General features: G+C 42.1%; 1 protein-coding gene across 1 annotated transcript in view; it reads right to left on the reverse strand.

Annotated features, from left to right (window-relative positions):
• Positions 1–312: 312 nt before the first annotated feature.
• Positions 313–24,571, reverse strand: part of tyms (thymidylate synthetase) — a 30,158-nt gene continuing 5,899 nt past the window's right edge. The window contains exons 2-7 of the mRNA XM_059950512.1: positions 21,381–21,454; positions 15,827–16,001; positions 15,616–15,717; positions 11,774–11,949; positions 5,516–5,587; positions 313–1,129 (exon numbers count right to left, since the gene is read on the reverse strand). Coding sequence (XP_059806495.1) covers positions 992–1,129; positions 5,516–5,587; positions 11,774–11,949; positions 15,616–15,717; positions 15,827–16,001; positions 21,381–21,454 — 737 coding nt within the window. The 3' untranslated portion in view covers positions 313–991. The remainder of the gene's footprint in view (positions 1,130–5,515; positions 5,588–11,773; positions 11,950–15,615; positions 15,718–15,826; positions 16,002–21,380; positions 21,455–24,571) is intronic.

The raw sequence follows: 24,571 nt of genomic DNA on the forward strand, positions 1-24,571 counted from the left end.
TGATACAGGTACCTTAGAACTCATCTTGCTAATGGATGCACAAAGTAAATCGAGATAAAGCACAGATGCTCACAGGCACGTGTTTAAGCAATGGTGGCTAAATGCAGTGCGGGGGGTGGGGGAGCTTGGCTGCTCAGGGCACGCACTGCCTTTTTTGTTAACAGTGAAAACACCTTCTGTTAGCGAAAACAGGTAACTAATGTAGGTCTTTCGTAACAACGAGGTGTTGGAAAGTGAACATTTAAAAATCGGGGGACACCTGTATCGGAAAACAGAAAAATGATAGGCATACACAGCAAATGGATTTTTATGTACAAACATTTGTATTAAGGTTTCTAAGGATAGAATATACAGTTCCAAAAGAGTAATGAAAAAAACCTAGGTGTATATATGATTTTAAAATACAAATATTTGAAGAGGTTCATACAAGTTTATTGAACTTTTTGTACTGCACACACTAGTTCACAACCAGTCCTTAAACACTATTTCTACTCAGCTTTTTGGAAGAATGTGACCACTTAAAGGATTCAGACACTATTAATCCAGTTTGAAATGCTTTGCCTTATAGGGAAAAGCTGGAGTTGCTCAAAAAGCAGACATATGAAGAAACGAAGATTCAGAGTAATGCAAGAGCAAATGAAGAGAAACTGTTTGCAATGCTACAAATCAAGATTGATATATTTAAAAGACTAGCAAAAAAAAAACACCGAAAATAAACTTTCATGATTAGAATGAGAAATGTATTAGTTGAAGCAAGTGAATTTTCCATTAGCAGATTAGACGTGTGGAGAAGGGTATGTGGGACCTGTTAAGCAATGAAAGGAATGGAATTGGCAAAAGCAGAACAGGCCAAATGCCATTATTCTACAGACTTGCAGCTCTCCTCACAAGATCAAAGGAACAAGCTAAACTTTTATTATAATTTATTAGTAAGAACTAACAGTATAATGTTCTCTTCCCCACTGTCCTCCATCACCAATGATCTTTTGTATTACAAAGACATCTCCATTTTGATAGCAGGATGTGGGTTGTAATCCTCTAATTTAAAATCTTCTGCATGGAAGTCATCAATATTTTCCACCTTGCGTAATATCTTCAGTTTTGGGAAAGGTCTGGGTTCACGTGAAAGCTGTAGCAAAATAAACAAATGTATCAGTATTTTGTAATATACTTGCAATATCTCTGAGCTATTCATACTACATACTTGGCATCCTCAACCAAATCCTATTGTAAAAAATAAGGTAGCATTTTAAAAAGTAATTGGGGAAGAAATTAGTTTTGCACACATTCAAATAAGGTTAATGCTGGCTTCTGTATTTCATATGAATGTCATTATCAAAAGGAATTCTGGAAGTACTGAATGGTCAGGCTTCTCCACGTAAAGTGAAATGGTGTCAATATTTCAAACCTTCACCAGAACTGGGAAAAACAGAAGTAATATTAATAACTTTGCTTCCGTCATTCTCCAGTTCTGATGCCCCGACTAATCAAAAACCTATCAACCTCTTTTAAATATGCTCAATGCTTTGGCCTCCACAGCCATCCATGGCAATGAATTCCAGATTCACTATCTTCTGGCTAAAGAAATTCCACCTCATCTCTGGTCTAAATGGAAGTCCACCTATTTTGAGGCTGTGGCCTCTGGTCCTAGACTCCCCTACTATATGAAACATCCTCTCCACATCCACCCTATCTAGGCCTTTTAATATTCAATAGGCTTCAATGAGAACTCCCCCTCATTTTTCTAAACTCCAGCGAGTACAGACTCAGAGCCATCAAACACTCAATATGTTAATCCTTTCATCCGCAGAATTATTCTATTGAACCTGTTCTGGACCTTCTCTAATACTAGCACAGCTTTTCGTGGATAAAGAGCCCAAAACTGCTCACAAGTGCAGTCTGACCAATGCCTTATAAAGTCTCAGCATCACATTCTTGTTCTTATATTCTAGTCCTCTTGACATAAATGCTAACATTGTGTTTGCCTTCCTTCCCACTGACAACCTGCAAGTTAACCTTCATGGAACCCTGCACAATGGCTCGCAAGTCCCTTTCCTTCTACCAAAGTTCATGTCCATACACCTCCCTACACTATATTACATCTATTGCTTCTTTGCCCATTCTCTCAATCCAAGTCTTTCTAGACTCCTTGCTTTCTGAACACTACATGCTCCTACACCTATCTTTGTAACATCTGCAAATATGGCCACAAAGCCATCAAATCCATCATTGACATAAATGTGGAAAGAAATGGTTCCAACACAGACCGCTGTGGAGCACCACTAGTCACTTGCAGCCAACCAACCAGAATAGTCCCCCTTTATTCCCACTCTTTGCCTCCTAGCATTCAGCCAATCTTCTATCCGTGCTAGTATCTTTCCTGTAATACCAAAGGCCCTTGTTAAGCAGCCTCAAGTGCAACATCTTGTCAAAGACCTTTTGAAAATTGAAGTGAATTACATCCACTGACTCTCCTTTGTCTATCCTGCTTGGTATTTCCTCAAAAAATAGCAGATTTGTCAAGCAAGATTTCCTTTCAAGGAAACCATGCTGACTTTAGCCCATTTTATCACCTGCCCATAAACCTCATCCTTAATAATGGACTCCAACATCATCTCCTGGCTTTTTTTAAACATTGCACATTAAACATCAATAATTTATCAACCCCCCACCCCCCCCGCCCCACATTAAGTATACCCAATAGCCTGACCTCCGTAGCCCTCTGTGGCAATGAATTCCACAGACTGTCCACTGTCTGGATAAAGAAATTCCTCCTTATCTGTTCTAAACGGACATTTTTCTATTTTGAGGCTGTGCTCTCTGGCCTTAGGTTCTCCCACAATTGGAAACATCCTCTCCATGTCCACTTTACCTAGGCCTTTCAATAGTTGGTAGGTTTCAATAAGACCCCTCTCAGTCTTCTAAACTCCAGCAAGTACAGGCCGAGAGCCATCAAATGTTCCTATATGTTAACCCCTTCATTCCCAGGATCATACTTGTAAGTCCTCTCTCCAATGCCAGCACATACTTTCTTAGACAAGGAACAAAAACTACTCACAATACTCCAAATGTAATCTGATCAACACCTTATAAAGCCTAGTATCACATTTTTGTTTTTATATTCTAGTCCTCTCAAAATAAATGCTAACTTTGCATTTCCTTACTGCCAACTCAACCTGCAAGTTACTTTTAGGGAATCCTGTTCAGGATTATCAAGTCCTTTTGCACCCCTGATTCTGAATTTGCACCAAATAAGAGAATCGTCTAAGCCTTTATTCCTTCACCAAAGTTCATGACCATATACCTCCCAACACTATATACGATCTGCCATTTTGTTGCCCATCCTCTTAAGCTGTCCAAGTCCTTCCGCTGACTCCCTACCTTCCTCAATACTATCTGTTCTTCAAACCAATCTTTGAAGCATCTGCAAACCTGGCCACCAAGCCATCAATCTATCATCCAGATCATTAACATATAACATTAAAAGTTACAGACACAACACTGCCCTCTGTGGATACCACTAGTCACTGGCAAACTAGAAAAGGCCTCCTTTATTTCCACATTTCACCTGCTGCCATTCAATCTTCCATCCATGTTAGTATCTTTCCTCTAATACTATGGGTTCTTACCTTGTTTTACAGCCTCATGTATCACACCTTGTTAAAGGCCTTTTGAAAACCCAAGTAAACAACATCCACCAACTCTCCTTTGTCTATCCTGCTTGTTATTTCTTCAAAGAATTCCAACAGTTTGTCAGACAAGATTCTCCCCTTCCCAGGAAACTATGCTGTCTTTGACCTATTTTATCATGTGCCTCCGAGTATCCCATAGCCTCATCCTTAATAAAAAGACTGCAACGTATTGCTAACCACTAAATTCAGGCTAACTGTTCTATAACTGACCCTTTTCCTCATTCCCTTCTTAAAATGTGGAGTGACCTTTGTGACTTTTCAGTTGTCTGGAAGCTTTCGAGAATCTAGTGACTCTTAAAAAGTAACTACCAATGCCTCCACAAACTCTTTAGAACCCAGGACTCTTTTAGAACCCGGGACGTAGTTTATCTGGTCCAGGTGACTTACCGACCTTCAGACCTTTCGGTTTTCCAAGCAGCCTTCTCCTTAGTTATAATGACTGCACTCACTTCTGTCCCGACACTCACAAATTTCTAGTATGCTGCTAGTGTCTTTCACAGTGGAAGATGGCACAAATTATTTATTCAGTTCACCTGCCATTTCTTTGTTCCCCATTATTACCTCTTCAGTATCATTTTCCAGTGGTCTGATCTCCACTCTTAACATATCCAAAAAAAACTTCTGATATCCTCTTATATGATTGTCTAGCTTACCTTCATATTTAATAATTTCTCTCATTGCTTTTTTAGTTAATTTGTTGATTTTTTTTTAAATAAAAGCTTCCTGGTAACTCATGTTATATTGTATGCCATCTCTTTTGCTTTTATGCTGTCCTTGACTTCCTTTGTCAGCAATGATTATCTCATTCACACTTTAGACTTCTTCTTTGGGATAAACCAATCCTGCAACTCCCAGAAACTCCAGCCATTGCTGCTCGATTGTCATTCCTGCTGCTAGTGTCCCCCGCCAATCAACTTTGGGCAGCACCTCATTCGTGCCTCTGGAGTTGCCTTTAGTCAACAGTTATACTGATATGTCCGATTTTAGCTTCTCCATCTCAAACTGAAAGATGAATTCTTTCAAATGATCACTGCCTTCCAAGGATTCATTTACATTACACTCCCTAATCAAATCTGGTTCATTACACAACACCCAATCCAAAATTGCCTTTTTCATATTGTGCTTGACCACAAGCTGCTGGAAAAAGTCATCTCACAAGAACTCTACAAATCCCTTCTCTTAGAATCCAGCACCAACCTGATTTTCCCAATTTACCTGCAATCTGAAATCCCCCATGGCTTCATAACATTGCCCTTTTTACATGGTCTTTTTAATCTCCTATTGTAATTTATACCCCACAACCTGGCTACTGTTAAGAGGGCAGTATTATTAAAAATGCTTATTTTTTCAATAAACCTGCTTTTGGTTGAATTCATAATTACAAGATTGCACGAGCTCAGAATATTTTGTATTTGGTTGAATTCTTGTCTTGGAATAGTGAACTGAAACAGTACATCTTATCTGCCTGGAAAGTAAACAGTTTCCTTTTATTTTGTTAATCAGAAATACACTGACTGCAAGAGAACAATTACTTACAAGATTCTAAAGCTCCGGGGAACCAAGTTAGAGGTTAAATATTTGCAACTTTTAAATTTTTAATGCTAGATCTACACAATCCAGTCTGTTGATAAAACATTTGCAATTGCTGGAATAATAGATTGCATGTGAAAATGGATGCAAAAATCCATATTACTTTCTATCACATTTTGTACAAACATATACCTTTGCGTGTAACAGATAAAACATTTCCTCATCTCCAAATGCACTCTTATCACAGTTAACAAAAATACATTTACTTTGTGGTTGAAAAATTCAACATTTACCTGAATCTTTAATGCCTCAATGTGGTTCTTGTAAACATGAGCATCACCTAATGTATGTACAAAATCACCAGGCTGAAGAGATAACAAAAATATTATTAAGAGAACATCCAGCATTTGTCACTGCAAATTATCTAGTGTTTGATAAATACAATGGGAAATTGAGATCAAAAAACAACTAAAACTTTTACTTCATCCTTTCCTCAGTTGTCAGAAAATGAGCAAGGTGAGAAACAAACATAAGAAATAAGATCCTAGACCCCCCAGTCAAGGGGAGTATCCTCCCTCAATCTAGACTGCCACACCCTGTAAAAACGTTGTAAATTTCAGTGACATCTGCTCACCTTCTGTGAATTCTGAATAACCTTTATCAGTTTACTCACTCAATCCACATTCTTGAAACCAATCTATTAAATCCCACTCCACTCCCTCCATGACAAGTACACCACTTCAGTTAGACACCAAAACTATACACCATACTGCATTTGTGGAGTCAAAATCTGAGAGAACTGCAATGATACTTCCTTATTCTGGTAGCTAAACCTGTAGATAAAAGTTAACAATTGCCTTCCATCACTTGCTGTACCTGCACATTGCTGCTCACTAACTTGTGTACCAGTACACCTCAATCCTTTTAACATCAACATTACCGACTCACTCACCATTTTACAAACACACTGTTTGTTCTAAGACCACAAGACATAGGAGCAGAATTAGGCTAATAGGCCCATCAAGTCTGCTGCACCATTCCTGCATGGCTGATATCCCTCACAACCATTCTCCTGCCTTCTCCCCATAGCCTTTGACATCCTGACTAACCCAAGAAGCAATCAACCTCTACTTTAAATATTCTCAACGACTTGGCCTCCACAGCCATCCCTGACAATTAATTCCATTGATTCACCACCTGCTGGCTATAGAAATTTCTTCTCATCTGTTCTATATGAACATCCCTCTATTCTGAGGCTATGCCCTCTGGCCCGAGACTCACCCAGTATAGGAAACATCCTCTCTATCCACTCTATCTTGGACTTCCAATATTTGATAGATTTTGATAAGATCTCCCATCATTCTTCTAAACACAGTACAGCCCAGAGCCATCAAATGCTTCTCATACATTAACCCTTTCATTCCCGGAATCATTCTCATGAACCTCCTGTCGACCCTTTCCAATGCCAGCATTTTTTCTTCGATAAGGAGCACAAAACTGCTCACAATTCTCCAAGTGAGACTTCAACAATGCCTTATGCAGCCTTACTTCTATATATATTTTTTATTATTCATTTACAGGATGTGGGCATCACCAACTAAGCCAGCATTTATTACCCATCCCTAGTTGCCCTTGAGAAGGTGGTGATAAGTTGCCTTCTTGAACCACTGCAGTCCCTGATGTGTAGGTACACCGACAGTGCTGTTAGGGAGGGAATTCCATGATTCTGACTCAGTGATAAAGATGGAATGGCAATGTGTTTCCAAGTCAGGATGGTGGGTGACTTGGAGGGGGAATTCCAAGTGGTGGTGTTCACGGGTATCTGTTCTCGACCTTCTAGATGGTAGTGGTCATGGGTCTGTAAGGTGTTGCCTTAGGAAGTTGCAGTGCATCTTGTAGATAGTACACACTGCTGCAACTGTTCATCAATGATTGGATGCTTGTGGAAGGGGTACCAATCAAATGGGCTGCCTTGCACTGGATGGTGTCAAGCTTCTTGAGTGTTGATAGAGCTACACTCATCCAGGCAAGTGGTGAGTATTCCATTACACTCTTGACCTGAGGCTCATAGATGGTGGACAGGCTTTGGGGAGGCTGGAGGTGAGTTACACACTGCAAGATTCCTAGCCTTTTGACCTGCTCTGGTAGCCATGCTGTTTATATGGCTAGACTAGTTCAGTTTCCTGTCAATAGTAACCTCTAAGATTTGATAGTAGGGGATTCAGTGATTGTGATGCTACTGAATATCAGAGAATGATGGTTAGAACCTCTCTTGTTGGAGATGGTCATTGCCTGGCACTTGTGGGACTCGAATGTTGCTTGCCACTTATCAGTCTAAGCCTGGATATTGTCCAGGTCCTGCTGCAATTAGGTTTGAACTGCTTCACTATCTAAGGAGTCACGAATTGTGCAGAGCATTGTGTAATCATCTGCAAACATCCTCACTTCTGACATTATGCCAGAAGGAAGGTCATTGAGGAAGCAGCTGAAAATGGTTGATCTTAGGACACTTCCCTGAGGAACTCCTACAGTGATGTCCTGAGGATGAGATGCTTGACCGCCAAACCACCACAACCATCTTTCTTTGTGTCAGGTATGATTCCAATCAGCAGAGGGGTTTCCCCCTAATTCCCATTGACTCCATTTTAGCTATGACACCTTGATGCCATACTCAAGTCAAATGTTGCCTTGATGTTGAGGGCTAGTAATCTCACCTCACCTCTGATATTTAGCTCTTTGATCCTTGTTTGGACCAAGGAGGTAATGAGGTCAGGAGCTGAGTGGCCTTGATGGAACCTGTTACATACCCCTTAACTGGGTGTCTGACCAGCAGAAAAAGAAGAATCCGTTGGAGACTGGTGGTACCAAACTAAAGGTGTTTATTAGTAAACTACACAATACAGTATCAAAAATGCAAATATACATATAAAACAAATTAGCAGTAATAAACCTAAAAGTGTAGGAATAATAATAAGCAATAATAAACAAGCTCTATCAATGTCTAGGGATAAATGAATTGTCATAGGAAAGTATAGAGTTCAGTTCATAAATGTTGAGGTGGTTATGGTTGTTGTGTTGAAATCGTTGGGGAGAGAGAGCAAGCGAGATGTAACAGCAACAGCTGCAGCGGGCAAACTTTTTTTGGCTTTCTTAATCCGTCGTGTCATTGTGGCCATTCAGTTATGACCCCTCTTCTTCAGCTAGACCGTTCTTCTGTGGTGGACTCGTCACTCTGGCACTCTGGACACACACACAAGTCCCCACAGGCCCTGCTGTAACACTGAGTTTTACTGACCGATCTTTTGGTTTGGTCTCTGAAGCCCCCACCTTTCTGTGGGTTCCAACACTCAGTCAGTGTCCACTGCTGTGTCTGATGGGTGTCTCTCCAGAACTGTCTTTTATCCCCTCTCACGGGGTCTCAGCTATCCATCAACTCTGAATGACCATGTCCATCAAATCAGGCCACTCCTGCTATCTCCTGAGGAATGTTAACGAGCAAAGTATAGCCCTTGTAGTGGAAGATAAATAATCCAGGAAGAGTCATAATACAGTAAGTCAACAGTCTCTCTCCCCCTCTTATCTGTAGCAAATGTTCTTGCCTGGGCTTTATCTCTTTCTCATGAGCAGCATAGCAACAGCAATAGTTCGTAGTTCTCAGAAGAGGGGTTGGGAATGGTTAACTCTGCACCCCATTATCCATCAGGTCTGTCCATCACTCATAACAAACCCAAACTGGGCATCCATAAGCAAGTTATTGCTGAGTAGGTGCTGCAAGATAGCACTGTTGATAATCTCTTCCATTACTTTACTGATGATTCAGAGTAGGCTGACAGGGTAGTAATTGGCTGGGTTGGACTTGTCCTGTTTCTTGCGTACAGGACATATCTGAACAATTTTCCACATTGCCGGGTAGATGCCGGTGTGGTACCTGTACTGGAACAGATTGGCTAGTGGCGCGGCACATTCTGGAGCCCAAGTCTTCAGGACTGTTGCCGGGTTTTTGTTTGGGCCCCATAGCCATCGCAATATATGGCTTTCAGCCATTTCTTGATATCACGTGGAGTGAATCAGATTGGCTGCATACTGCCTTCTGGGATGCTGAGCACTTCTGGAGGAGGCCAAGCTAGATCATCTACTCGCCACTTTTGACTGAAAGTTGTTACAAAGGCCTCAGCAAACTCGAGTCCTCTTGAAGTTAATGTTAACGTTCAATTCGCCTTCCTCACCACCGACTCAACCTGCAAATTAACCTTTAGGGAATCCTGCACAAGGACACACAAGTCCTTTTGCACCTGAGATTTTTGAATTTTCTCCCCATTTAGAAAATAGTCTACACCTTTATTCCTTCTACCAAAGTGCATCATCATGCACTTTCTGACATTATGTTACACCTACCACTTCTTTGTCCATTCTGACAATCTGTCTGAGTCTTTCTGCAGATTCCCTGCTTCTTCAACTTCCTATCTGCCCCTCCTAGCTTTGTACCATCTGCTAACTTGGCCACAAAGTCATCAAATCCATCATCCAAATCATTGGCCTTTAACATGAAAAGTGGTCCCAATGCTGACACCTATGGGACACCACTAGTCACTGACATCCATCCAGAATAGGCCAGCTTTATTCCAACACTTTTCCTTTTACCTATCAGCCAATTTTCTATGCTTGCTATTAACCCCTGCAAAACCTTAGGCTCTTATTAGGCAGCCTCATGTGTGTCACCTTGTCAAAGGCCTTCTGAAAATCCAAATAAACAACATCTCTGTTGTCTATCCTACTCATTATTTCCTAAAAAGGATTCCAACAGATTTGTCAGGCAAGATTTCCCCTTTAAAAAAAACTGCTGACTTTGGCCTATTTTATCATACATCTCCAAATACCCTGAAACCACATCTTTAACAATCGACTCCAACATCTTCCCAACCATGGTCAGACTAACTGGCCTATAATTTCCTTTCTTCTGCCTCCCTCTCTTCTTAAAGAGCAGAGTGACATGGTCAGACATTTGCAATTTTCCAGTCCTCCTGAACCATTCCAGAATTGAAAGGTCAATCTTAATGCCTCCACAATCTCTTCAGCTACCTCTTTCAGAACCTAGAGATGTAACCCATCTGGTCCAGGTGACATAGCTACCTACAGACCTTTCAGCTTCCCAAGCACTTTCTCCCATGGCAACTTCACGCACTTCTGCCCCCTGATGCTCTTGAACTTCCAGCATACTGCTCGCGTCTTCCACAGTGAAGACTGATGCAAAATACTTAAGTTCGTCCACCATTTCTTTGTTCCCTCATTAGTACCTCTCTAGCATCATTTTCCAATGATCCCAAATCCACTCTCTTCTCTCTTTTACTCTTTATATATCTGAAAAAAAAAACTTCTGGCATCTTCTTAGAAATCTTAGGCTAACTTACCCTCACATTTCATCTTTTATTTCTTTACAGCATTCTTAGTTGCCCTCTATTAGTTTTTAAGAGCTCCCTGATGCTCTAACTTCCCACTAATTCTTTGCCATATTATATGCCCTCTCTTTTGCTTTTATGCTGTTTCTGACTTTCCTTGTTATGTGCACAAAAGTGGAGATCTCATTTTCCTCCAGCTCCCATTCTGCTTTGTACATCCCCTCGTCTACTCACTCAGCTTGTCCGCAACCCTGTAAGTTTCTTTACATCCTTCTCTGTACTCATAATTACTAAGGTTAGTAACATCAGCAAACTTGGAAATACGACATTTCCTCTTCTCAGATTGTGAATAGCTGGAACTCAAATACCTTTTCCTGCCACATCCCACCAATCATAGCTTGACAATCTATTTATTCTGATCCATTGCTTCTGTCCAATTACCATTTCTCACTCCATATCAGTACCGTGCTTCCAAATCAATGCACTGTACCCTTCTTAAACAACCTCCTGTGTGGCATCTTACTGTCAACCTTCCAGAAACCCACGTACACCGTATCCATAGTTCCACCTTTTCTAGTCACAAAATTCCTCAGAGTTGACAGATTAGTTGTACAATTTCTATTTAATAATCTCATGTTGACTGTACAAAATCCTTTTATGCTTTTTAAAGAGTTGTGTTATTAAATCAAATCCTTCATTATTAGAACAGAATTTTCTCTTGCAGGATTAATAGTGAAGAGTTCCCTGATCACAGCTGCCACTGATTTGACATGTTCAAAAACTTGCACTAATAATGGTCTAGATGGCACTTAAAGCCAAACCCAACCATGATAGGGCATGCCCATTATGACACCACAGGAAAAAAATTTCAACTTTGTTACCATCATCGTTTTTACTCAAAGACCCACCGCCACCAAGTATCACTTTGATAAAAGTCAAAAGGAATGGATAAAGCAGGTAATCATTTGGAGTGCTCCATCATCCGCTTGCTTAAAATCAAAAAGAAATTCTGTTGGGCATAACATAATCAGTGATCATATATCTTACTTGCTGTTTAAAGCACCTTGATACACGTCTGTCTATGCAACTGATGGCACTTCAAAGGCAATATTCAGCACAAAGATATTTAGTGTTGAAGATATGATTTTCAAGTACCTTTAATCCAGTGATGTGCGCAATCATACATGTAAGTAATGCATAGCTGGCAATATTGAATGGAACACCAAGACCCATATCCCCTGATCTCTGATACAGCTGACTGGACAGCTCTCCATTGGCCACATAGAACTGGCAAAGAGCATGGCAAGGAGGTAGCGCCATTTCTGGAAGGTCTGCATTAAGAAAAGTCAACCATTAGGAGATATGCAAAATTTACTTTAAAAACTCATCTGAGATGTATAAATTGGTTTAAAACTAAAGTATATATTCCATTAAATTCATATTAGAGTCTTATTTTCAGTGCTCATTTCCAATGAAGCTCATTTACACTAGTTAGATGCCATGTTTCAATACTGCACCACCTCACCTCGACCTTCATTGCATTTGGCAGCTCCAGAGAAGCTGGTTAAGCACAAAAGACAGCTAGTAAGCAGAACTACATTTCTATGGGCTCTCCAGGGGTCCCATAGATCTATGAACATTTGCGAATGTTTCTTTGAGTATTTGCCAGTATCTCTTTAAATTCTGCAGTTGCTCAAAGGTCCCTTACGTACATCCAAGCTAGCATCCACTGTTGTGAAAGTTACAAGTTGCCATTTCATTTAAATAGTTAAAAGCAGGTTTTTAGTTATTCCATTATTTTAAAATTCTTAACTGATCAAATTTTATTTGCATTTTGCCACCTCCCTGAGAAACATGGAAAAGCCTCCGATTAAATTAAAACTAAGAGAGACATCATATTTTACTATTTCTTTTTACCAATGAGCCTTAACTGGTTCCCCAATGTTTTCCTCACTGAAAAGATTGTCTGTTGCTGATGGTATCCTTGGGCAAACTAACCAGAGTGCTCGTTCTTCAGGAGTGACCATGAAAAAGTGATGGCAAGAAAGGAAGTGGTGAGTCATAAAGCAATATAGAAGGTACAGGCCCTTCAGCCCAACAAGTTCAAACTACCAACAATGACCACCCAGCTAGTCTCAATTTCCTGTGTTCAGCCATATACTTCTTAAGCCCTGCCCCTCCATTTCTATGCCAGTCATAATTTTAAACATTTCTATGAAGTCATCCTTTATTCTCCCCCATTGCAAGCAATAAGTACCTAGCCTGGCCAAACTCTCCCTACAACTCAGGGTCCCTGGGTCGGGATGTGGTGCTGTACGCCGTGCCTGGGCATGGCCGCTGTGAACTGCGGTGCCAGAACCGATGGGAACTCCGCCAGGACCCTGGTGAAGTCGTTGTCGGACAGCGTGATGGAGCCGAGGTGAGGGGCTGGCAACTGGGCTGCACCCAGGGAGAACTTCTGAAAGGTCTCGGCGTGTACCAGTCTCTTCCTGGGCAGGTCGACCAGTAGGCTGTGAGCCCGCAAAAAATCCGCACCCAGAAGCGGTTGGGCTACGGCGGCCAGTGTGAAGTCCCACGTGAACTGGCTGGAGCCGAACTGTAGCTGCACCTGACGGGTGCCATAGGTCCTTACGGTGCTGCTGTACACGGCCCTCAGGGGGGGACCCGGTGCCCTGCTGCGGGTGTCGTAACTCGTCGGAGGTAAAACGCTGATCTCAGCCCCAGTATCGACCAAAAACTGGCGTCCCGACCTTCTATCCCACACATACAGGAGGCTATCCCGATGGCCAGCCGCCGTAGCCATCAGCGGCGGCTGGCCCTGGCGTTTCCCGGGAACTTGCAGGGTGGGCGACAACGGCGGGCTTCTGCGCCCCACCGCTGGTGGTAGAAGCACCAGTGTTCATTGGGCCGGGGGTTGGCGGGCTCTGCGGCCGGGCCTGGACTGGTTTGCTGCCGGGAGCGTGGCTGGGAGATCTGTGCGATGGATGCCCCGCTCACCTTTTTGGCGTTCCACAGCAAGTCCGCCCGGGCTGCCACCTTCCAGGGGTCACTGAAATCCGCGTCGGACAGCAGCAGGCGTATGTCCTCGGGCAGCTGCTCCAGGAATGCCTGCTCAAACATGAGGCATGTGTGTCCGTCGGCCAGAGACAACATCTCATTCATTAAAGCCGATGGAGGTCTGTCGCCCAAGCCATCCAGGTGCAGTAAACGGGCAGCCCGCTCACGCCGTGAGAGTCCGAAAGTCCTGAGGAGCAGAGCTTTGAATTCCGTGTACTTGCCGTCTGCCGGGGGCGACTGTACGAACTCCACGACCTAGGCCGCTGTGTCCTGGTCGAGGGAGCTCACCACGTAGCAGTAGCGGGTGTCTTCTGAGGTGATCTGGCGAACGTGGAATTGGGCTTCGGCTTGCTGGAACCATAGGTCCGGGCGCTGTGTCCAGAAACCCGGCAGTTTCAACGAAACCGCATGAACAGAGGCGGCGTCGGTCATTTCTGGTCCAAAAATCGTTTGGACCGTCGGGGTCACCAATTGTAGCGGTGTGCTACACGCAGCGCTAAAATTACGACACGGAGTCGGTAACTGCAGTCGAAGGAAAAAACTTTATTCGAAAACTTCAGCCTCACTTTTAAGCCTCTGTCAACCGGCCCCCCATGGCGCAGAGGCTCCAAAGCTCTGTGCTCGCAAACCCCCGTAGGCTATCTAATTGTGAGTCGGTTCGGATGCGCCAGGAAATGGGTCGCCACAACCTCTTAATTTTTTTTCTGTACCATTTCCAGTTCAACATGACTTTCTATAACTAGGTGACCAAATCTGAACACAGTACTCCAAGTGTACAACCGCAACATAATGCCCCAGCTCCTATAGTTAGTGTCCTCACAAATGAAAACCAGTGTGCTAAATGTCCGTTTTTTTAAAAAACTGTCTACTTGCAATGTCACTTTCAATGAATTATACAGTTGTGCTCCTAAGTTCCTCTGTTCCACTACAATCCCTAGTGCCCCACCGTTCATATGATAAATCCCATGACTTTATGAAATACATCACCACACACTTGTCTGTAGTGAAACCCGTTTGCCACTGCTTGGCCTACTTATCAAACTGATCAAGATCTCCCTGTAATCTGAGATAACCTATTAAACACACCTCCAAATCTCATGTCATCAGCAAACTTACTGATCAAGCCTTGTGCATTTGCATCCAAATCATTCATGTAAATCACAAAGATCCTAACATTGGCACACCACTAGTTACTGGCCTCCATTCTGAGAAATAACCTTCAGCTACTACCCTCTGCTTCCCATCTTCGAGCCAATTTGAATCCACCAAACTAATTCCCTCTGAATTCCACAAGACCTAACTTTTCATACCTACCTATCATGTAGGACTTGTAGAAGGCCTTACTATAGTCCAAAAAGCCAATATCCACTGTCCTACCCTCATTTTCCTTTTTGGCTACTTCTTCAAAGAACTCTTAAAAAGTTCATCAACCATGATTTCCTATACACAAAGTCACACCGATTCCTCGTACAAACAAGAGAAAATCTGCAGATGCTGGAAATCCAAGCAACACACACACACAAAATGCTGGAGGAACTCAGCAGGCCAGGCAGCATCTATGGGAAAAGAGTCAACAGTCGACTGTTGATTCTTTTCCATAGATGCTGCCTAGCCTGCTGGGTTCCTCCAGCATTTTGTGACCAATTCCTCCTAATCAGATTCGGCCTATCCAATTGCTGGTAGATCCAGGCCCTCAGAATTCCTTGCAGTAGCTTCTCCACTCCTGATGTCAGGTTGACGATCCTGTGTTCCTGACTGCCCTTGTTTCTTAAACAACAGAACAACATTGAGGCCTTCCTGTCTTTGGGAACTTCATCAGTGGTTAAAGAGAGAGGCAGGCTGACTTGAAAGGAACCACACTCATATCTGGATTGTTCCAAATACAGACATCATTGATTGATCCGTTAGAGGCTCTGCTTGCTAACATAATTTCTGCTTACCTTTAGGGTTCCATGCACAGATTATGATCCTACGATCCTCTGGATTATTTTTGATAGTATCAATTACATTCTGAAGCTGATCAACTCCTTGTCCAGTGTAATCTACAATTATCGGGTTGGTAGGAGAACAAAAAGAAAATCAAGAATGTTAAGTGAATAACAAATAATGTCACTCTACAAAATCTCAGTTATAAGGATAATACTTCCTTACCTGTATGCATGTCCTTATATTTAGCCCCAAAGTGCCTCCACTGGAAGCCATAAATTGGACCCAAATCACATTCCTCTCGGGATGTGAATCCTTGTTTGTCTAAAAATTCCCGAGATCCGTTGGCATCCCATATTTTAACTCCTTTTGAGGACAACTCGCTGGAATTGGTAGAACCCTAAAAAAGGCAATAAAGTATCAAGGGATTACATACATTATCTTCTCACATTTTTCCAAGTGGCCATTCTGCAATTTTAACCCTCTAAATGACCAAATCATACACAATATTTAAAAGTTAGAACTATTAAACCACTCTAGATCATGTTTTGATTTGACCAAACAATACAAACACATTTTTTTCCAAAGGGGATTACTGGTAGCTAATCAGCTAGGTCCTCCTCCCTCGGGATTTCCAAGTCTTTCCTTTCTGTTCCAGTGTTCCTTAGAATACTGTTGCAGTTATCTGAAATAGTATAGTAGTTATGCACTAGACGGGTAGGAAGATCCCATGTTTATTTCTCAATCTTATGATTCTGGCTTAATAAGCATGTGACTTGCCTTAATGTTCTTGATGGTCAGATGCCAGAATTTTGGCTCATATATGAGCAATGAACACCCGAGGGACCAAGGAAAAACAAGCACTCAAAGGAGCACTAGAAGTCTTTATATCTTAGATGAGGGCCATCTCCTGGGCTTATTTCCCCGCCACCCTTGGTTAGCAATTCATCATACTTTAGGACACTCCTAGATGATAACCTTACCAACCACCTGTGCTCTTGACTTATCCAGTGAATGAAGCACTTTATATTTCCGTTGCATACAAACAAGAAGGTACAATATCCATCAAAATGTCTCATTTCCCACTCTCCACTCAGCTGGCCTTTTGTTGTCTTCTCCCTCTATAACGCGACTTTTCTGCACTGAATTTCATTAATCTGAACCTATTTTCTTCTTTTACTATATAAAATTCAAAAATAAATTTGAATCATCCTATTAGCCAAACCTTCTGACATTCTGTGAATTATGCAATAAAAAATAACAACGCAAAGTCAATTTCTGATCATTTTCTTGTATGTCCTTCCCAAACCCATTTGAAACTTTGCTGTCAGAAGGAAAACACTTCCACAAGTAATTTGCAATTACGTTTACAAACTCCCCAACTGTCTTGCACTACACAACAGATAGTTTTTTAAATTTAAAAACGTACTCCTTGCTATAGCCCTGAACTCTCGTGCATTTCTAGTATTAGACCTCATCTATGAAGTTACTTCCCATTTCCTCCACTTTAGTCCTGCCAAATTACCAATGATATAGCTGTCCTTCCAGTTCGTAATGTTAACAATATTAACTATACTATCAAATTAGGTCCTGTGCACCTATTCATCAAAATTGCCATCCCATCTCTCTTCAAAAACACTACCAACCCTTATCGAGCATCTAAAGTCTTTGAACATGCTACCACATAAATCTATGGTACTCTTTCTCACAAATTCATACAGAATTTCTCCAGTCTGGATTCTGCTACAGGACTGAAATAGCCCATGTCAATTCACAAATGAGATCATAAATAACAATAACCACTTCTCAACATTCCCATCCTCTCCTCTCTCTAATTGATCATACTGACCTCCTTCAAAACCATCCAGATGTTTGATTTCAACTGCTATCCACTTTAATAACTCGTCTAAGTTTTCAACAGTAATGACTGGGTGGTCCTAAGACATTTGTCTTTTTCAGACTGATAGACTAATTTCCTTGCAGGCCTGAGAGGAGCAGTGCATCTAGCTCTGGACGTCCTGCAGTGTGTGGGTTGCGACTGCTGCATCATCAGCAAATAGCATGCGTCTGATCATAGCCTCCCACAGTTTGGTTTTGGCTCTTGGGTGGACAAGGTTAAAAAGCTTATGTCAAAGGGCTCTGAGTCGACAAGCACACTGGGAAGGCCGCAAATAAGGCTGCCTGTCTCACCAGGCAATTCTGGGAGAACTCTAAACTCTCAGTCAAAACAAAGATGGCAGTGCACAATGCTGGTGTCACCAGCACACTGATTTGCTGCAGCAAGACCTGGACAGACTATTCTAAGCAGGAGAAAAGTCTCTATATCTTCCATTTAAGGTGCTTTTGTCACACCTTGGGCAACACCTGGAGGGACAGAGCACCTAATGCTGAGGTTCCCTCTCATGCCAGCATCCCTCTTGTGTAGACCACGCTCAGACAGCGTAGGCTGTGCTGGCTGGACCACATCTGTCGCGTCCACACGATCCTCTATGGTGAGTTGGCTTCAGGTAAGACAACTGAATGTCTGCAAATGGAACATGAAAGCGATGGGCATCTACACTTGAGTCCTGGGAGCCACTGCACCAGGCAGAAAAACATCCTGAAGCAACACCTTAGGTCCGGCAAAGGGAAATTCCTGAAAGCAGCTGAAGACAAACAGGCCCATTGAAAGGAGCACAGCAACTCCAGCAGGGCTGAGACCACTTACTGATGCAACCTTTGCAAAAGAAACTGCCACTTTTGCATTGGTCTCCTCAACTACAGACAGTACTGCACCAACAACATAGATACCTAGGATGCAACATCCATGGCTCACCTCAACCAACAGGGGACCACAATAACAGTTTTACTTTCTCACTCCTCCAGTAACCTCTGGAGTTTTCCCAAAAATCTGTTTTACCCCTCCCATTTCTCAGCTACACAATGCTCCTTGACAACGTAATCAGTAAAGAAAATACATACACGTACTCAAAAGGCACTTCTTTTACCACTTCCCAGCACTATTTCCTTCATTGGCTCCGAGTGCCACTGATTTAACCTCTTTCTAGTCTGATTCAGGAATAGCTGAGCAGAAACATATTGAAATGAATATTAAAAGGACTGAAGTCTTACCACAAACTCCATTCCCTAATCATTGCTGTGGGAGTTGTGGCAAAAATGAATCAGATTTTTTGGCTTAACAGTGGGAGATGAAATTCTGACCATAAATCTACTCCCTTACCACGATTCCTGCAACAATGTTCAACCCTTCCCCAGCCTCTACACATCTGTTGTAAAATCCACATTAATCCCTTTGTTACATGTACTCTGGGCAGTTCCAAAAATCTCCTTGCCAACATTGTCCCCTTCACTTTACATATACCTGTTCCAATTTTTCTAAGCAACACCCACAAAATGTTGGAGGAACTCAGCAGGCCAGGCAGCATCTATGAAAAAAAGTACCCGCAACATCAACTGTACTCTTTTTTTTCCCGCATAGATGCTGCCCGGCCCGCTGAGTTCCTCCAGTATTTTGTGTGTGTTGGTCGGATTTCCAGCATCTGCAGATTTTCTCTTGTTTCCAATTTTACTAGCTTGCATCAAGTTCTATTCACCTATCATCCACTCTTTCTGGTCTGCATTGGCTTCAGAAATAAAACGGAGATTTTAAACTTCACAGTGGCACTGTCTGACCGCACCAGAAGTCCAGGCTTCATTCCAACCTTGGTATCCCCCAGGTCCTCCAGTTCCTTTCCACATCCAAACAACATGTTATTTGGCAAATAGCTCCTAATTTATAGGCGATCAGTATAATTGGCGGGTGGGGGTGGGTGTGGTGGATTGATACAATGAGATTGATGTGGGGGTTAGTGTAAAATGAATTACTGCTCAGCATGGACCAGCTGGGCCTGTTTTTGCGCTGTCTCTCTCTGACTATATATCTGGCTGCATCCTCTTCCAGGCCTCAGTTTCCAGGATCCACGTATTCTTCCAATTCTGGTCTCTGTCAGCAACATCCTCACCAATCTATGATCCTTGGCTTTGAAATTCCCTCCCCCAACCTACACCTTCAAACCTAACTGTCTACCCAAACTTAACCATTGTCACAATACCACCTTGTGAGCTGGCATCAGCTTGTATTTGATTACGTTCATACAGTGCCTCGCACAAAAATATACACGTTTTGTTCCAATTCATCATTTAGTGTTGTTTTAAAAAAATAATTTCTGCTTACACAATTATATGATTATGAAATACAATCCATTATTTTATTACATACGAAGTATTCAGAAATACCAGTCCATTTCATAAATTGGAATATCACAGGCATATAGTGTGAAATTTGTAGTTCTCAAGCAGTACTAAAGCAATACATACTAAAAATAAATTACAATAATAAATATATATATATATATATTAATAGTGAAGTTTCATTGTCCGTTCAGAAATCTGATGGCAGAGGGGAAGTAACTGTTTCTAAAAGCTGTGTGTATATTCAGGCTCCCACACCTTTTCTTTGACGGTGGCAATGAGAACAGGGAACATTGTGGGTCGTGAGGGTCCTTAATGACGACGCCACCTTTTTGAGGCAAAGTCTTTTGAAGATGTCCTGGATGGTGGGGAGGCTGGTGCCCATTATGGAGCTGGCTGAGTTCACAACCTTCTGCGGCTTTTTTCGATCCTGTGCAGTGGCCCCCTCCATACCAGATGATGATGCAGCCAGTTAGAATGCTCTCCACGGCCCATCTGTAAAAAATGTGCTCGTCTTTGGTGACTCCTTATGAAATATACCCACTGTCGTGCCTTCTTTGTAATTGCATCAATATATTGGGCCCAGGATAGCTCTTGAGATGTTGACATCCAAGAACTTAAAACTGTTCACCCTTTCCACTGCTAATCCCTCCATGAAGACTGTGTGTGTGTGTGTGTGTGTGTGTGTGTGTGTGTGTGTGTGTGTTCATTCGACTTCCCTTTTCTGAAGTCCACAATCAATTCTTTGGACCAAATGGTGTTTGAGTGGTTCTGACATCATTCAGTCAATTAATCTATCTCACTAAATAAACCTCCACGTCACCATCTGAAATTCTCCCAACAATAGTTGTGTCATCAATAAATTTATAGTTGGTGTTTGAACTGTGCCTGGCCACATAGTCATAGGTGTAAAGAGAGTAAAGCAGCGGGCTAAGCATGCATCCTTGAGGTGCGCCAGTGTTGATGGTCAGAGAGGAGCAGATGTTATTTCCAATGTGCACTGGCTTTGGTCTCCTGATGACAAAGTCAAGGATCCAGTTGCAGAGGGAGGCGCAGAGGCTCACGTTTTGGAGCTTGTTGATTAGTACTAAAGATATGATGGTGTTGAGCACCAAGCTGTAATCATCAGAAAGCAGCCTGACATATATATTGCTATTGTCGAAGTGATCCAGGGATGAGTGGAGAACCAGTGAGATTTCATGCACTACAGAGCTATTGTGGAGATATGCAAACCATAGTGGGTCCAGGTCGTTGGTTAGCAAGGAGTTGATTCTGGCCTTGACCAACCTCTCAATGCAATCCATCACAGCAGATATGAATGCAAGTAGATGATATTCGTTAACACAGCTCAGCCTGCTCTCCTTGGGCTATAATTATCACCATTTTGAAGCAGGTGGGAACCACAGGTTGCAGCAGTGCGAGATTGACGATGGCCTTGAACACACACTGTTTTGATAAACCTAACCGATTAAAGACTATTAAAAGAAAACTATTCTACTAAAATGATCACAAAACTTCTGAGATCCTTAGACGAAACCGTAACACTTACTTTGATGAACCACAACAGCTCTTGTAGAATTCCTTTCCAGAATACTCGTTTAGTGGTAAGGAGGGGAAAAGTATCTGGAAGACAAAATATTTATAACTTTAGGAGGAGCACTGAGGATCATGAGTGAAATTTCATTGACTTAGATTGAAATAGCAAATATATTTTCATAATCACCTAATTAGTAAAAGCCCCGAAAGAAAAATGTTCTATTTTTCAAAAAGGAAAGAAAAAACAATCCAGCAGCAAGGGCAGACCATTGTACTTTATCTGCTTGAGCCTAAACATACATGATTCATTTCATCATAACTTCTAGCAAAGTGTGATAAAGAGCTAATTAATCAGAGCATTCATATCAGTATAGGCAGAATTACAAACAGCACACAATTTTTGTAACACACACAAAATGTTGGTGGAACGCAGCAAGCTAGGCAACATCTATAGGGAGAAGCACTGTCGACGTTTCGGGCCGAGACCTTTTGTCAGGACTTGTGAGATGAAGGGTCTCAGCCCAAAGCATCGACAGTGCTTCTCCCTATAGATGCTGCCTGGCCTGCTGTGTTCCACCAGCATTTTGTGTGTGTGCCTTTAATTTCCAGCATCTGCAGATTTCCTCGTGTTTGCTTTTGAAACACATTTTTGTATTTGGATTGAGGATTAAGAGAAACAAGCAGAAAAGTGGAGCTTTATCCAAACTCTGATCAGGCACAATCTTATTGAATAGCAGAGGAGGTCCTGCTCTTCTTTTATTTTCTTAAAATTTTATCTCCAATTGGCACCAAAATAGGCCATCACCTTTACATTGGGTCTTCTGGCCCAGAAACAAGGAAAGGACAAAAATAAATTTACCCAAAACTCCAAACTTATTACTTGCGGATTAACAGGGTCAGGATTCACCAAATTCTGCTCTCAGAACAGCCTAGAGACACACCACAAGAACTCAGTCGCAAATAAATTTCACTTGTATATAGTAATAAACGGCTGTTTCTTGTGGAACCACAGTCTAATACAATTCAGCAACTGGAGTAAGAGGAAAATTTGTAATTAAAATTTCTCAAAGAACACCATTCTTGACTGCACGATCTTGGGCATTCAACCAGTGTGCAAAGAAAACAAACTGCAAATACAAAAAGAAATAATAATATTAATAAAAAATATTAAGAACATGAGATGAGTCCTTGAAACTGAGTCCATAGGTGTGGGAACACTTCATTAATGGGGCAAGTGTAGTTATCCCTTTGATTCAAGAGCCTGATGGTTGAGGGATAGCAACTATTCCTGAATTTGTTAGCGCGAGTCCTGAGACTCCTGTACCTGCTTCCTGATGGCAGCAATTAGAAGAGAGCATGACCTGGGTAGTGGATTCTGCCTTCCTACGACAACGCTTCACATAGGTGTACTCAATAGTAAGGAGGGCTTTACCCCTAATGGACAGGGGTACTTTTTGTAGGATTTTCTGTTCAAGGGCATTGGTGCTTCCATACCAGGCAGTGATGCAGCCAGTCAATATACACATCTACAGAAGACTACCAAAATTTTAGATGTCATACCGAATCTTTGTAAACTCCTAAAGAAATAGAAGCACTGCTGTGCTTTCTTCATAATTGTACTTATGTACTGGGCCCAGGACAGGTCCTCCAATAAGGACTAGCTCATAGACCTCAAGTTTCCTCCTCCTAAAGTCAATAATTAGCTCCCTGGTCCTGCGGATATTGAATAAGAGGCTGCTGTTGTGGCACCACTCAGCCAGATTTTCAATCTCTCTCACACATGCTGACTATTTGGCCAACAACAGTGGTGTCATCTGCAAACTTGAATTTGACATTGGAGCTGTGCCTGGCCTCACAGTCATAAGTGTAAAGTGAGTAGAGCAGGGGACTAAGCACACAGTCTTGTAGAGCTCTTGTGCTCATGGAGATTGTGGATAAGATTTTGTTGCCAGTCCAAACTGACAAGTGAGGAAATTGAGGATCCAGTTGCACAAGGAGGTATTCAGGCCAAGGGCTTAAAGTCTAATGATTATTTTTGAGAGGGTGACAATATTGAATGTTGAGTTGTAGTCAATAAGGAGGATCCTGATGTACGCACCTTCCACGGAGTATCATGGCCCAAATCGGTGTATTTCTTTATAGTCTATTTTTTGTTATTTAAGTAGTTAAAACATAGATCATAGAACAGCACAGCACATGAGCAGGCCATTTGGCCCACAATGTTGTGCCAAACCAGCTAGAAAGCAAATCAAAAACACTCAAACACTCCGAGTAAAAAAAAACAACTTACTACCCCTTCTCACCTTCAATGTATGCCCTCTGGTATTAGACATTTCTACTCTGGGAAACAGAATCTCTCTATCTTCTCTAGCTATGCCTCTCATAATATTGCAAACCTCTTACAGATCCCCCCTCAGCCTCCAATGCTCCAGAGAAAACAGCCTAAGTTTGTCCAGCCCTCTAAACCAGGCAGCATGCTGGTAAACCTCTTCTGCACCCTATCCAAAGCCTCAACATCCTTCCTATAGTGGAGCGACCAGAGCTGTACACAACACCCCAAATGTGGCCTGACTAGTTTTATAAACTGTAACTCCTGACTTTTTAACTCAATGGCTCAACTCATAGAAGCAAGCATTCCATAAGTTCATTAATCCTCCTTTTGACCGGTGTAGCCACTTTCAAGGAGTATGAACTTGGATCCCAAGATCTCTCTGCTCAGCAACACTGTTAAGGACCTTGCTTTTAACAGTGTACTGTCTCCTTGCATTTGCCTTACTGAGCTGCAACACCTCACATTTATCTGGGTTAAACTCCACCTGCGATTTCCCAGCCCACATCTGCAACCGATCTATGTTGTGCCATATTCTTTGCCAGTCTTCCACATTATCCACAACTCCACCAATCTTGGTATCATCCACAAACTTAACAACCCTCCCATCTACATTTTCATCCATGTCATTTATATACATTACAAGCAGCAGAGGTCCCAACATATCACTGTAGATCTCCACTAATTACAGACATCCATATGTTCTTTCAGCCACTACTCTGTCTGCTATGTACAAGCCAGTTCCGAATCCAAACAGGCAATTCACTGTGGATCCCATGCACCTTAATCTTCTGGATTAGCCTCCCATGAGAGACTTTGTCCGGCGCCTTACTGAAATCCATGTTGACAATGTCCACTGCCCACTCCTCATTGAT

The sequence above is a fragment of the Hypanus sabinus genome, chromosome 1 (assembly GCF_030144855.1).
Source record: "Hypanus sabinus isolate sHypSab1 chromosome 1, sHypSab1.hap1, whole genome shotgun sequence".
NCBI lineage: Eukaryota > Metazoa > Chordata > Chondrichthyes > Myliobatiformes > Dasyatidae > Hypanus > Hypanus sabinus.